General features: G+C 44.5%; 1 protein-coding gene across 2 annotated transcripts in view; it reads left to right on the top strand.

Annotated features, from left to right (window-relative positions):
• The window catches only part of LOC147420458 (transcription factor GTE6-like), a 37,796-nt gene that overhangs the window by 20,651 nt on the left and 921 nt on the right, over positions 1 to 16,224 (top strand). For both annotated transcript variants that reach the window (XM_086504453.1, XM_086504454.1), the window contains exons 4-6: positions 14,777 to 15,001; positions 15,889 to 15,999; positions 16,094 to 16,152. In XM_086504453.1, coding sequence (XP_086360579.1) covers positions 14,777 to 15,001; positions 15,889 to 15,999; positions 16,094 to 16,152 — 395 coding nt within the window. The remainder of the gene's footprint in view (positions 1 to 14,776; positions 15,002 to 15,888; positions 16,000 to 16,093; positions 16,153 to 16,224) is intronic.

Below are 16,224 nucleotides of genomic sequence, written 5' to 3'. Positions count from 1 at the left end.
ACTCGTTGAGAGCGGACCGTGCACTTAGCAGCCGACCAATCAACGTGAGGTGGGAAAAAGCAACCTTGGTGTGTGTTGCTAATTGGACTATTTTCTTATTTTTAATGATTAAATTTTTTAAAAAGGATATTTTATTATGTGCACTAAGAACTATTAAAAGATTGTAGCTACAGGAACTGCCATCAGGAACGAACAACTCTGATGTGTCATTTGATGGGTGACGGTAAACATCGCGAAGGAGTTTTTGTAAGTTCGGTGGAAAGGACCGGGTTACGAGTGCCCCAGATGCGTCACATGATGGGTGACGGGTGCATCAGTAAGGGGGCATCCCGTAGGCTAAGGAGGAAATCCGAACTGAGTAAGAAAATACGCGTAAGAACGCAAGCACAAGAATAAAGATGGGTTCAATGAAGCTTTTTACGAAAAGTAGGAACAATCGCGGGAAGGCAGACGCTTTCCTGCGAGGAATCTATGTTTGCATTGCATTCGTGCATGTGGTTGCATCCAGGGACGCCTGGGAAGTGTTGTTAAATGCATTGGTTTTAACTTATAAGGTTTTATTGAGTTTTTGGGCAGGTTCAGACCAATTTTAAAATATGCCGGCCGCCCACTTAATAAGTGGGCAGCCACTTAGAAGATAAAGCAACAAAACCAGCCAGCGAATTCTCTCTTCCTTTATTCGGGTAGAACAACGCAAAAAAAAAGAAAAAAAGAAAAAAAGAAAAAACGGCCGCGATCTCTACGCGAGCAGTTATTCGTGCCGTGGCCAGGGAGCTATAAAAGTACCACATGTCCTCACTCACGGGAGGTACCAACATCAGCAAGAGAAGACTCTGCCGCAAGAGATTGCGAGACTACGAAGCACGGAAGTCTCTTTTCCCGTGCAAGAGCGACAGGTATCTATTGTGGATTTGCCATACGAATTGTTGTCGCGTGTTTGTGTGGTTTGTTTTGCAGGAATCTCCCGTCTTACGGGAAGGCCCTTCACGGGAAGTACGGCTTCACGCCTAAGTCCCTTACGGGAAGGAACGGCCTTGTGCCCAAGCCCTTTACGGGAAAGCACGACCTTCGGGTCTAAGATTACAGAACGGAGGGGTTTCCTCGGGTTCTCGTGCTTGTATAAGAATTCTCCCTGAATAAAAGAATACTCTTAACGGGGGGGGGGGGGGGGGGGGGGGGGACCAGCCCATCTTCTGGTCCCCAATACTGTGTCGATCTTCTCACTTCTCTCATGTTTTCAAAGAATTATAATTTTCAGATTTTCTAAGTGCTCGTGTACGCTCCCGTTTTGTGACAGTGTGAGCGCAAGACTGCCAAGGGGTGCGCCCGCAGAAAGGAGTAGAACTCGAGTGAAGAGAAGGTCCTTCTCCAACGCGATTTGCAAGCGAAATAAAACCTCAAGAACCTCAAGAACCCAAGACCCTCAAGACTCAAGAACCTCAAGAACCCAAGATTCTTACGAATCAAGGACCTCAAGAACCCAGACCCTCAAGAACCCAAGTTCCTCGCGAGCTTAAGAACCCAAGATTATAGTGTATGGTCGTCACCCGAAGCGGAATGGATACTTCGCATACAAGTGATGAGCATGAGAGAGGCGACGAAGACTCGTCCCCACCCGGAGATGATTTCTTCAACCTCCCCCTTCGCCATCTACTCCACCAAGTCCACCAAACCCTATGGAGGAAATGGTCAAGCAGATGATGGCCATGATGGATAGACAAGAAGCAAGTCGCCTTGCTCAAGACCGTGAGCGCGACAAAAGAGACCGTAAACGCGATGACAAAATTGCAAGAATGGCCGTAGACCAAGAAGCCAAGGACCGCGAGCGCGACGAAAGAAACGCAAGATATGCCGCACAACAAGAAGAAAATCGCATTGCTTTAGAACGCGAGCGCGACGCAAGAAAATAAATAAGGAGGAAGCGGCAGCACGAGCCGCAGCCTTGGAGGCCGAGCGTGAAGCTCGACGAGAGCTACGCACTCAAGAGTTGCTTGCCCAAGTCCTAGCCTCGAAGACCGAACCACCCAAAGATCGTGGGAGTTTGTCAAGTGGCGCAAGCTACGACGCGGATTCCAACCATCCAGTTACAGAAAAGTTGACTTTCAGTATGTATGACGGTAAGATGGATGCTACAGTTATTCATTCTTGGTTGCATCAATTTAATGCTTATTTTGCGATAACTAAGAAGACAGGAAATAGCAAAGTTTTGACGGCAGCTATGTACCTTGTCGATGATGCCATCAATTGGTACCACGCATGGCAAGAGGCACAGCTAGCCGCTCACCTAGAGGCAGCCGACGATTTCACGCCCCTCTCTTTTAGTTGGGCTGATTTCCAAGACAAGCTCAAGGCGCGGTTTATGCCACCTCAGTACCTTGCACGATTGAAGGACGATTGGCGCGCTCTCAAGCAAAATGGTATACCGGTCATGTCTTATCATGTTTTGCAGCTAGGTACCCAACTACGCATGTCGGATGAAGAGCGCAAAGAGGCTTTTCTCTTTGGATTGGACGAGTATATCAAGTACGATGTTGAGGTACTCGATCCAATCGATCTCAACAAGGCGGTAGCGATTGCTCTCGCACAGGAGATGAAGCACAATAAGGGAAAGCCTAAGGAGAACAAGACTTCCACAAGTACCTCGCAGACTTCTCAGAACGGTAAGAACGGTAAGAATGGTAAGAATGATAACTCTTCGAACCAATCTTCCAACAGTATCTCATCAAAGAATTCTTCCAATGAATCTAAGGGTAAGGCTAACACAACTGCTAAACCTAAGCTTACTCCAGATGAAAAGGTAGCACAAGGAATTGTAGGAGGTTACATCACTTCGGAAGAACAAAGCACTTATTCTAAGGAAGGTCGTTGTTTTCATTGTCACATTAAGGGTCACATAAAAAGAACATGTCCTAAGCTTGAATCGAATGAATCTAAAGAACCCACAGCACCCACTACATCTGTCAATGCAATGAATGATAACACGGGTGTGCCCAAAGTTTCTCAGGACCCTCCCATTGATGATTCTCTCATTAAATGTTATGGTCGTACGTCGGGGCACCGTTTTGTCATATTGTTTGACCCAGGTAGTATGCATGATGTGATCAGCCCCTCTCTTGTTGAGAGAGCCCGCCTCGAAGTTAGTCCGAGATCTTCTATCGAGGTCTCTGGCTTTCGTCTTGGTATGGACGCTCTCATCACGAAGGAGTGCCTTGATGTGTTGTTTGCAATTCAACAGACTGCCTTCACTAGAAGATTTGTTGTTTCTCCTCTCTCAGGATGTGGTATGATTTTAGGCATGAAATGGTTTCGTGAAATAAACCCTCTCGTTGATTGGGAGGCTAACACTTTAACTCTCAATGCCAAAAGTGATTCTCCTACTGTCTTTCATGGAGTGGATACTTCTCCTTCTCCATCTCTCATTGCTAATATGCAGGACAAGGTTGAAAGGATTCGGGATCAGGAGCCTCCCTCAGTCTCTTTTTCTCCACAGCATGACACACAGGATTTGCATGATTATGGGAAGCATGATGATGATTTGATTGACCATGATTTGCATAATGATTTGGATGATAAAGATAAGCATGATGAATTGCATGAACCAGATGTGATTGTTCACAATGATGATGTGTTAGTTGATGCTTTTTCTAGTGAAGCTAACCTCGTTGTAGATTCGATCAATCACGAAGATCCGATCTTGGCTCTCGAGCCTTGGTCCAAAGAACCATTACAGGAAGTATTATGTGTTCGCATGATTGATACGCACGCATTGTTCGAGTGTTTCATTCGTGACGGTTTCTTGTATTTTAGTCAGCATCATTATGTGATCCCTTTTCCTAGGCATGACATATTGTATGTTGAGCATGTTTCTCTCATGGATGAGCAGGAATGTATGTGGATTGTTCATGAAAAGCTGAAAAGGTTATATGTAAGGAAGTCACATTTCATGTCTCTTCCTTGGCATGACACAGTTTTTGAAAGAGCACATGAAAGTATGAGCACCAAACATGGGCATTTCCATTGTGATTTGCCACAGTTGATTGATTTTGATCAAATAGAAAAGATTCGAGCGCATTATTTGCATGTGTTTGATGAACGGGTTGTCACTCCGTCTCTATATTCATCTCCATTGCATACACAGTCTTTAGAGAAGAAAAGATTTTTTTTCTTCACTTTACATGGAATGGGTATGTTCATGGTTTTGTGTTGGAGATGGTTTCAGGAATTTTCAGCCATGGAGATTCTTGAAGACGAAAGAAGCAGGACTCTAGACGAAGTTGAAGTAAGGAAGGAGCTATCAAATACTTTGAGTCGCTTTCGGTGCGGCCCAGAGAAGCAAGCGTTGCAGACCTTTATGAAGTTCAAGTACTGCACGACCCACACATCGGAGTGGGCCGGCGAAGAGTCCCTTCCAAGATTGGCAATCTCCCTCGACGCCATACAGTTCGGTACCAGTACCTCACTTTGAAAAGGAGGGGATGTCACATGACACATCCCAACCTTATGTGTCCGTGGACAAGCTACACCACAGCAGGGTTCAGTCAGTTCAGTCAAGTCTAGATTAGCAGTGATCTGGCATTTTTGTGAGTCTATTCGTAGACTGTGCATGCCCAGTCACTTAGCATAGATGCATATCCTCCGGTTGCACACAACATGATCATCGGAATTCCCATGAGAATCCATTAGCATCAGTTAGGGGAATTTTCCTGTGCATTTAGCCTATTTTCCTATTTTTGGTTATTTTCACTTATTATTTTTAAGTGACTTTCCAACAAAAGTAGGTAGGGCAATTTTGCTAAGTTAATATATAAGCAAACCCAAGTTAGCACTTTCTTCTGGCAGAAGAGGCTGCAGGAGCTTCCCGCTCAACAGGCAACTTCTCAGCAGTACCCCCCCCCCCCCCCCCCCCCCCGCAGTAGACCCTCGCCATACCTCTCCCTCATCCCTGGCGTTTCCATCTCCAGAAGCCATCACCATCATCATCCAGTGCTTGGCGTTTTTACCCTTTACCTACAGCAGCAACAGGCTTCTACTAACGCTAGCTACCCCTTGCAAATCCTCAACGATTTCAGCCCCAAGGCCCAGTGTTTTTGGTTCTCTGACCCAGAACTGCCTGGCGTTTTTGGCAAGAGATAGATTCAGCCAGCGTTTTTGTTTACAGCCCTAATCTGCATCAGACCACAGCGTTTTCAGCCTTATGCACAGTAGCAGATCAGCCCCCAAGTTGGTTGCAGATGCTCCCCCATTTTCAGCCATAAAAACGCAGCCAAAACAGTCATTTTCAGCCACCAAAACAGTCCTGAAAAACAGCAGATAGAAGACTACAGATTTCAGCCATCGAGTCGTCGTAGTCATCGACATAGTCCCATTGCATCAGTCCATTGCATACGCATTGTACACCTTTGTGCAATCAAAGTAGACCACTCTCGTCGACGAGAGTGGGGCCTTCGGAGGAGGGTTTTACAACCTCTTGGGTGTCGTATCTCTTCTCTCTCCTTCTCTCAGTCTCATTCACTTGCACGCACAATATCCACTCACTTTGTTCGTGATCATAGCACTCTCCATAGACGGAAAGCTCTCTTTCCCTAAGAACTAAAAAGGAACCTTGAGCAATAATGATCACTAATCTTGAGAAAATACAACATTCATTCCGCTGCACCTTACAACCACTTTGTTGTGATCATTTGCACTCTCTCACTAAAGGAACGGAATGCTCTCCGTTCCGTAAGTAAAAGCAACCCTTGAGCACAGTTCGGAGCACTCATCTTGAGCAAAGTTCAACATTCACTTCCGTTGCACCTTACAGGTAAGGTGGCCGGTTCGGTGGAGTACTTCCAGGTATCAGATCAATAGTATGATCCTCAGGACAAGATGGTGGCAACTCGCTTGGCAGGGCCTCAAAAAAGCAAGCGGCATGAGTGTGTAGAAAATCTTATCGTTCTTTATCAAGTTCAGACATATTCATACTGTGTTCATCATTTAACTCTTTCAAATAGATCGAGTAACAAATAGACTGGATTTCGTTAATTTGGAAACGGCGGAAGCCGATACAAAAAGGATACTCGCCCTTCAGTTTCCATCAAGTACAATTTTTCGGCCCTTTTCATTTGCCAATGTCGCTTTTTTTGCCCGATAATCGACCACGACGTTGTTCTTATGGTAGCAAGGGACTCCAAGGAGGACATCACAACCTTCCAAGGGCATTATGTAAAAGTCCTCGTGCCCCAAATACCCTTGACAATGCAACCGAAGTTTGCCAATGACAGGTGTAATGGCTATGTCCCGTCCGGGTGCTGCTAGAATTGCCTCTGCTTGTGGTCCCATCCGATCGGGTGTAATCTCGAACCGCGCCGCCAATTCAGGTGAAATGAAGTTTATCTTCCTTGGCTCCTCCATCAAAGAAAATCAGGCTTCTTGATCTTTTACACTTTGCCCCAAGCTCGCAAAGTTCTTGACTTTCATCAATCGTGCTTGGTCAGTACCCATGCAATTTGGAACCAGTCCTACTTTTTGCATTTTGCCTTTTTTGCCACGTTCTTGTGCTGCTCTCGAACTCTCTGGCCTGTCTTCATTCATTCTTGCTGTGCCTTTTTACGGCACTTCGCGGAGACGTGCCCATGTTCCCCGCATCCAAACACTTCCCCTCTTTGATGTAGTTGGCCCTCTCTCGAAGAGTGAGCTGGGGTCGTGAATCCTTTTCTTGGGAACTCTTTCTCTTTCTACTTGCATTGTTAGAAGTTTGTTGGGTTCTTTGAGTCAAGATCTCATCAGTGGGGTAAGTCAAATCGCCCGAATGTATCGCAAAACCCCGTTTCGCATGACCCATCAATTCTTGAATAGAATTTGACTTTTGTTCCAAGCAGTAGTCTCGGATCTCTGTAGGAAGTCCGCAGCAAAACCGCTCAATTTGTTCTTTAAACGAGACCTTCTTAAATGAAGAAGCTGGTAGAAAAGAGTTCTAAAATCTCTCGCAATAAGCTTCTAGAGCATCTCCCTTGGTCATTCGAAGATGATTCCAAGCAGTTCATATATCCGTTCGTACTCCCGAGTCAACCAAGAAGAAATAAAAAGCCTTTTGAATTTCAACCATCTAATTGGAGCTTCCTTTCTTAGAAGAAGGGTGGACCACCATGTTCGAGCATTTCCCTTGAAGAAAGATGTAGGCCTCCTAATCTTGGAGTGCTTTGAGTAATACCCTCCAGAGAAAGCTATGTCAAACTGTTGAATGAAGGTCAAAGCCCTCAGAGCATCTCGGAATCCAAAAAAAGAGTCAAACTTAATTGAGTGTCCACCTTCTTTGAATTCTTTTACCTTCTTGCTTTTATCTTCGAGGAAGTCATATTGGTTGGCTTTGTAAAATGCTTCTTCTTTGCATAAAACATGTGATCATCGGAGTTCGAACTATTTGAGGATGACTCTTCTGTAGAACTGTCAAAACTGGGGGCGAAATCTAGGCTTCTTGCCTTTTTTTTGCCGTTTTCGAAGCTTTGCTTTTTGCTTCGCTTTTTGCATTTTCTGTCTTCTTCGCTCGAATCAGAAGAGCTAGAAGAACTTTTAGAAGAAGAAGAAGAAGAAGAAGAAGAAGATGATGAACTGGGTAGTCCTTGAAATCGTACACTCTTCTTCTGCTTTCTTGCCGATGCAAAAGAAGGTTGATGACCCAAATAACCCGGGAAGTCAGTCTCTTTCTTTGCTTTTTATCGTGCTTTTTGGATTTGTTGTTTGTGTCCAAAAGCCGGCTATTGAACCACCTTTTGTAATTCTTGTTCTGTAAACATCCTCGGAGAAGGAGGTTTCTTGATTGCCGGTTGATGGGTGGTTTTGTGGCCTTCTGCCACTTGATGTGTACTTCTGCGATGGATTGCGGCGACAAAAATTTTGCAAATTTGGGATCCTTCACAATTTTAATCATCTGCTTTGTTGCCTCGTCAACCAATTGTCGACGTTCCATCTCTTCAATCTCGAACTGAGAAGGCCGAGGTGGGCCGTACTCTTCCTCTGATTGCTCATGAGAATCTTCTTCGTGATCTCCTCTCGCATTCGTAGATGCAGAAGAAGTCGACTGTTTCTTGTAAAATCCATAAGTGCCGCGAAAAAAGGATCGGGTTTCCCGGTAGAAGAGAAATCGGCCGCACTCTGATACCAATGTAACAAACTTGGACAGCCCAAGTCAAGATTCTATTGCGACACAACAAAGATTCACAAAATTGACACGGCCCGGCGTAGTTCCATGCCTAGAGGTATTGGCCCCAAAGACTGGCGCCCCTTTCAGTATTTCTTTTCATATCAATCTGTGTTCAAAGTACAAGAGAGTAGGTCGGCGCTCACTCTTAGACTCTGCATCCAGATGCTCTAAGAAGTGAGGCCTTGCCCACTTATTTATTAAATAAGGGATGCCCCAAAATCTCGAAACTCAAAAGCTTACAATCTCAAAAGCAACTGTGCCAAAAGCTGCCGTAAAAATCTGCCATCGTAATTTCCGCTGATTCTGTACAGAATGCTACGTCAGCACTGCCAGCGCAATCTGCGCCGTAAATTTCGAGTTGCCACGTGTCAGATTATCATTGCAATCTGCGGTGCATTTTCCGTGCAATTATCCGCAGGGTGTGTGTGTGTGTCCGGGGCTAGCCACGTCATCAATTTGTGACACATATAGCTTCTGATGTTGGAAAAATTACAGACATCAAGTATTAGAGATTCTTGAAGAGCAGAAAGAATATACCAATGAGTGGCTTTATCACATTGAACACAGTTGTTGAAGTCGATCTATCATTTATCGAAGATAGCTCCTTCAACATATAAGGAGGATTATCTTCATCTATATGAAGAGATTGAGACGGGCATTCATAATTACCAAGAACAATACCAAAAATCTCATCTCCCTCAAGGATCAGTAACATCTATACTTTTAATCTAAGAAATCCTTGTTCTTGAAAGTCAGGAACAAATCTTTTTCCAGAAGGAAAACCATTGACAATTATGAAATTCGACATCTTTGGAAAAGAGAATATGTACAATATGAGATCGCAAAATTGGACTCCAGGGATGAGATGGTGAGATGGTAGGAGGCTGGGTCTGGGTTTGTGCTGAAGGTCGGGGCCTCCTCTGTGGACAGGCCTTCGCTAGATGTCCCATTTGTCGCACTGATTCGGGAGGCCCGAATACTCCACACTGTGGTGGAGCCAACCACCACTCACCCTAGGTAGTAAAACGACCTTCGGGAGGGTGTGGGTGTCTCGGATCAGAATGCGTTTGTAGGTATGTCAGCTACCTTGGCAGCTACAGAGGCTGTCGTGCGAGGTGTCTTCAAGGCAGTCCCAATCTCTGAACCAATTCTGGAAAGGAGCGGGAGTACTCTTTCCTCAGGCCTAGGGAGTAGACTGAGATGGAAGGTCTGCCCCCTCGACTAGAACATCGGTAGCCGGATCGAATCCATGGTGCCACTGCCGAAAATGAGCTCTAGCTGCTTGGATGCAAGGGCAGCGAGGGCGAGGGGGGGAAATTGGCTGAGGGAAGCGGCGAGCAGCAGGCTGGTGCAGCACGCAAGTTACGCGCAGCGGAGGAGGGGTGAAAGGGGGGGGGGGGGGTGTGTGCAGCGATGGCGAGAGGGAGTTGGGGTGAGAGTAGCAGCAATGAGCTCATTCCCTGGTAACAACCTCCCGGGGCATTGTTTTTTAGGTCCATGTAACTTCAAAAGAGTGCCCAAGGCCTCATTCTTTGACACAAAAGCCGTTGTCATGGCGCTTTGCGTCCATAAGGAGAAACTCAGATAGGATACAGGGTTTTGAGCATTATCATTCCTCAGACGGATTAGTGGCACTTGTTGTTACCTTGGCATGTCAAATTTAACAATGCTTTGCAAACTTGATGTGTATGTACACCAAATGTGTTGCTCGAAGAGTTTACTTTCCAGAATATTGTCACTTGGGGAACTTTGATTGTGGGATATGTAATCAAATGGGTGCCTGGTCAATATGTATACCAAATATGGTGCACTTCAGAAAGCACATCAAGTTTTTAAGGATACTTTGGTCGATAAGTATGCCAAATGTGATGCATTTTAGAAAGTATGGAAGGTTCTTGAGGAGCTTCATTTTCGGAATGGTGTCTTTTCGAGTGCAAAGATTGTAGGAATGTCCAACATAGAAGTGGCAAGGGGGCCTTGGGTGTTGTGCTTGGTAATGTTTTGGTCGATATGTATGAGAAATATGGTGTACTTTAGAGAGCACAAAGGTGATTGAGGAGCTTCTTGTTCGGAGTGTTTTCTCTTGGAGTGCAAAGATTGCGGAATATGTCCAACATGGTAGTGGCAGAGAAGCTTTGGATTGGTTTTATTCCCTATGCCAAAGATGCCTTTGGAGATATGTATGCCGAATAGAGTTCATAGCAATGCTTTGGTTGATATGTAAGCCAATTATGATGTACTTTAAAAGGGTTGGCCAAGCAATGGTCGCCCATAAGACATTGGCTACCAAAACGAAGTGGCCGCTCATAAGAGGGTTGGCCGTCCATAGAAAAAAAAAGGGGAGTTAATTGAAGAGGCTAATTTTAACAGGGAAAAAAAAACGGCCAATGAGAAGAAAAAAGCGAAGCAGCACAGCGCAAGAGAATTGGATAGGGAAGGCAACGGCCACTACAGAGGGAGAGGGTCGAGGCCAAAGAAACGAAAATAGTTGAGCAGACAGGGGCGCATACCGCAAGATTTTTTGCAGGTTCAGGAGGCGTACTGCCACATCATAGCGAGGGTTCCCGCTGTTCTCTCAAAGGAAGCCTCGATACTTTGAGGCCTTGGAAGGAATATAAAGCTGGGAACTCGCGAGGACAGTTCTAATAGGGCAAAGCTTGCTTACCTACTCCGTTACCATGCCACAAAGAGTGGTGATGTGATTGGTGACTCTCTTGTCGAAAGAGCCCACTGGAGGTTCGCAAGACATCTCCTTTCGAGGTGTCGTGCTTCGCTCTCTGTATGGACTCTCTCATTACACGAGAGTGCCTTGATGTGTTATTCACTGTTCAACAAGCGTCCTTCCCCAGAAAATTTGTAGTGTCTCCTCTTTTAGGATGTGATATGATTCTAGGCATTCGATGGTTTCGTGAGCATAACCCTCTCATTGATTGGGCGGACAATACTCTCACTTTCAATGCTAACAGTGACTCTCCCATTGTCATTCGTGGAGAGGAAGTTGTTCATTCTTCACCTCTCATTTCTAATGTGCAAGAGAAGCTTGAAAAGAAAAAGAAGGAGACTCTCGCATGTTTTGCTTGATACAGATGTGATTATTCACAAGGATGATGATTTGCATGATAAAGATGTGATTGTTCACAAGGATGATGGTTTAGTTGATGCTTTTCTAGTGAAGCTAACCTCATTGCAGATACGATTAATCACGAAGAACCGATCTTGGCTCTCGAGCCGAGGTTCAAGGAATCCACTCAGGAAGTATTGTGTGTTCGCATGATTAGTCAGCACACATTGTTCGAGTGTTTCATTCGTGACGGTTTCTTGTATTTTTGTCACCGTCTTTACGTGTTCCCTTTTCATAGGCATGCCGTATTGTACGAAGCACATGATTCACTTATGAATGAGCACGGATGTATGCGGATCTCTCAAGAAAAGAAAGAAAGTTTGCATTCAAGGAATTCACATTCCATGTCTCTTCCTTGGCATGACACAGTTTTAGAAAGAGCACAAGAAAGATTGTCAATCAAGCATCGGCATTTCCGTTGTGATTTGCCACAGTTAATAGACTTAGATCAAAAAGTCAAGTTCAATCAACCCATTTTTTGCGTGTATTTGGTAAACAGTTTACCACTCCGCCACTTTGTTCACCTCCATAGTATTTTTCCAGTCACTCTACATGGAATGGGTATGTTCATGTTTTTATGTTGGAAGTGGTTTCAGGAATTTTCCTCTTCGGAGATTCTTGAAGAAGGTGGATCTACGTCCATAGCCGAAGTTGGAGCATTGAAGCCGCTCTACAGATCCCTTTGTGTCGCTTTCGGCGGGGCCCAAAGAAGCAAGCATTGCAGACCTTTATGAAGTTCAAGTATCGCATGACCCACGCATCAGAGTGGACCCGAGAAGAGTCCTTCCTAGGATTCCAGACGTTGTTGGCGATCTCCCTCGATGCCATACAGTTCGGTACCAATACCTCACTTTAAAAAGGAGCGGATGTCACGTGCACATCTAACCCTATGTGCATGTGGACAAGCTACTTTAGGTCTAGGGTTTAGGTAAGCTTAGGAAGTGTTCTGGCACCTTTGTGAGCCTGTGCGCAGGTCGTGCATGTCCAGGCACTTAGATTAGTTGCATATCCTCTGGTTGCACACAACATGATCATCAGCATTACAGTCAGTATCCATCATGAGCATTTAACAGTGCACAGAACCCATTTTCCATATTTTATCCATTTACTTATTATTAATAAGTGACTTAGTTGGGAAACTAGGTAGGGCAACTTTGCTAAGTTCTATAAAAGAAACCTAGCGCTAGCACTTTCTGGCAGAAGAGGGCCGAGGCAGAAGAAGTACCTACACCTGCAGTGCACCTTCTCAGCAAGACCGGCAGGATAACCTAGTGTTTTTCAGCCAACAAGACCAACTGGCGTTTTTCATCAGCAGATTGCCCTAGCGTTTTCAACAGCATCAGATCAGCCCCGGCGTTAGCAGATACCAGATCAGTCTTGGCGTTTTGGCTACAGACTTCCTGGCATTTTTTACAGCTTGCAGATAGAGTAGCGTTTTGCAGTTGCCGGCGTTAGATCAGCCTTTTGCCTCAGCGTTTTCAGTTTTCAGCACTTAGACTCCGCAGGTACAGCCCCTAACCTTGCAGATCTCACCTTCCCGCAGCAGATCCTCGCCGCATGGTCAGATCAGCCAACGTTTTCAGTTTCAGCCCGCTGTTCGCAGATTTCAGCATCTGCGTTTTCAGGGCATTGTCGTCATCATCGCCGTCCTCGCCGACACAGTGTCAGAATTCAGCAGATAGCAGATTTGTAGATTTCAGCCCCTAGTGTTTTCAGATTTCAACCCGTCCTCGTCGTCGTCACGATTGTCGTCGACATCGTCGGCAAGTCCATTGCATCTAGACTATTGTACGAGATTTGTGCAATCAATAGCATAGACCTCTCCGCCATAGAGAGTGGGGCCCTTGGAGGAGGGTTTGACAACATTCTGGTGTGGTATTCTTCTCTCTCTATCTCTCAGTCTAAGCACCTTCATTCACAGTGTCATTCACTTTGTTTGTGATCATTTGCACTCTCTCACTAAAGGAACGCAAGCCTTCCGTAAGTAAAAGGAACCCACCCTTGAGCACAGTTCGGAGCACTCATCTTGAGCAAAGTTCAACATTCACTTCCGCTGCACCTTACAGATTATGTCACTTGCATGAAGGATGGACAGACTGAATTTACGTAACTGGCGAGAGCAAGAAGGTTGTGGAAAATTCTCCTTTTCCTTGAATGGTTGATAAATAGGGGAGTCTTGAAGAAGTTTTAAGGGCAAGTTTTTGCGGGAGCTTTGGCAAGAAGAAGCAACAAGAGAAGAAGGGGGTATGGTCTCTCTCAGGAGGAAATCTCTCTCTCTCTCTCTCTCTCTCTCTCTCTCTCTCTCTCTCTCTCTCTCTAGGGGGGGAGTTTTCCAGTCTTGGAGAGGTTTTAAGCAGCAGGAGAAGGTGGTTACGAGCAGTTGAAAGCAATAGAAGAGGGATTTTAATAAGCAGTATCAGGCAAGCAAAGAAGAATGAGCAAGAGGAGCACTGGAAGACGAAGGAGAAGGTAAGCGTTGAAGCAAAGGGGAAGAGCAAGGCGGGAAGAGGATGAGGACACCCTCTCTCACGCTCTCATTTGTCAAATGCTTCACTTCTCTCTCTTCTGCTCTCGGTTATGCAAAAGAAGTCAAAACACAGAGCCGAGTTTGCAGTTAAATTTTTGTATTTGATTTCAAAATTTATTAGGAATTCATATTCTGGTTCCAAAGTGTTACAACCGAATACACACAAATGACCAATGGATGCTTCTTGCAATGCTAAGCCTCACAAGGATTGATAGACTGCAATGCTTGGGTGGGACACCTATTTAGTACATACGCAGCACACATGACAGCCTCAAGCTAGGGGCCAGTGCATTTGAGTGAGGAATTTCATCCTAGTGTGTCTCTTCTCGTGACACTTTCTGTTCAAGTTTGCTATTTTCAGTAAGTTCATGGTGGTGTTTTGTTTTACCTCCTTGTCAGCTGACTTACCGATGTGTGTCAGAATCCTGTTTTATGTTTTCTTATAAAATTCGTATGTATTTGTGAATGTCTAAAATCTATTGTAATAGTGTGTATTCATGTGAACGAGTATCTTATCTAATCAATATCTGATTTTGTTTTCATGACTGCATACACTGGTTGAAGAATTAAAATTTTTGACAGTTTTCATTGGCTCAACCTTGTATTTGTGAATTTCTAAAATCTATTGTAGTTGTGTGTACTCATGTGAAGTTTGAACAAGGATCTCATCTAATCAATGTCTGATTTTGTTTGCATGACTGCATACATCAGTTCAAGAATTAAAATTTTTGACAAGTTTTCAGTGGCTCAACCTTGTACTACAACGTTGTTAAAAAGTGCATGCCCGGAGGTTGGATATGTTAAGGTCTCTGGCTTGTCTCTTGGATCAAAAAGTTTATAACTCATCTCTAAAAGAGTGTTTATGATAACGACAGCCTTGCTGTTCAGAAAGTCTTGAAAAATCACTTGCACAAATTAAGATTGCTTGTTTGCATTGTGTGACCAGGTTATAAAGAAGCCAATGGACTTGGGAACTATACGGAATCGAATGGAAGCGAAGGATGGGACCGGCTACAGGCATGTGCAAGAGATCTGTGATGATGTACGGCTGGTCTTTAGCAATGCCATGACCTACAATCAGGAAGGTACAGATGTGCATGTCATGGCCAAAACACTTTCAGAGAAGTTTGAGGACAAATGGAAGTCATTGGAGCCCAAGGTCATTGAAGAGGTAAAGCAATTCATGTGTGTGTGTGGAGTGGCAAAGGGATTTATTAAGTCACATGAAACCAATGCATTCGTAGCATATAGCTGTCAGAATTGACAGCGTGTTGAATAAAAAGGCATTAGCGTTAGATCCTCAGATGTATTGGTTCACCAGTGTTATTTTTCCATGTCCAATACTTGCAAGGAGGAGCCCAAGGTCGTCGTGAAGAGCTAAGCAATTCACACATGTGTGTTGAATGGCAAGGGAAGATTTCCAAGGCACATGAAACCAATGCATTTATAGCATATAGCAATCAGGGCGTGCGGAATAAAAAGGAAGTAGCATTAGATCCATCAGATGTATAGGATCGCCAGTGTTATTTTAGCACCTCCAATACTCACAAGGAGGGAGGTGGCTTTTTTTGTGTGGTTTTTGTAAGACTTCACTGGAGCCCAAAGGTCACTGTGAAAAACTATTCACATGTGTGTGGAATGGCAGGGGAATTTTGGCAACATTAAGACACATAAAACCATAGCATATATCTGTCAGAACTGGGAGCATATTGATTAAAAAGGAAGTATCGTTAGATCAATCTGATGGATTGGTTTACGAGTGTTGTTTTCCCATCTCCGATACTTGCAAGGATAGAGGTGGCTTATTGTGAAGAGGTAAAGCTATTCATGTATCTGTGTGTGGAATAGCAATGCATTCGTAGCATATAGCTATCAGAATTGAGAGCCTCTTGAATAAGAAGGCATTATTGTCAGATCCATGTAATGTATTGGTGCGAGCTTTGTTTTCTATCTCTGATACTTGCAAGGAGGGAGCTGTTTTCTTTAGCCCCATTGGCCGGGGGGGGGGTGGTTTTTTCAGATGGTGTAGGTGCTTCAAATTGTGGTTTTATTCTTCAGGATGCTAAAAGACGACAAGAAGAGAAAGAGGCTCACATAAGAGACCTGGAGAGCCTTCAAATGGCAGAAGAAGCAGCTTTGGAAAAGCATGCAAGTGATCTGAATCACCAGGTACACTCAAGAGAAGCCAATTGCAAGTCGTATGTTTGAATGTTGAACTGCAGTATTTGGTGGGGCCTAATCTTAGACACATTAATGTATGCAGTTGGATGAGTTGAATACACAACTGGAAGTCTTGAGACAAGAAGTGGCACCTCAATGCAGGTAGCTTTTCAAATGTTTTGTGTAGTACAATGCAAAATTTGAAGTTTGTAACCCTCAATTGTGGCATTATTC

The sequence above is a fragment of the Adiantum capillus-veneris genome, chromosome 28, assembly GCF_014529385.1.
Source record: "Adiantum capillus-veneris isolate H3 chromosome 28, ASM1452938v2, whole genome shotgun sequence".
NCBI lineage: Eukaryota > Viridiplantae > Streptophyta > Polypodiopsida > Polypodiales > Pteridaceae > Adiantum > Adiantum capillus-veneris.
The sequence above is the reverse complement of the archived record's forward strand: the minus strand, read 5'-3'. Positions and strand labels throughout refer to the sequence as shown.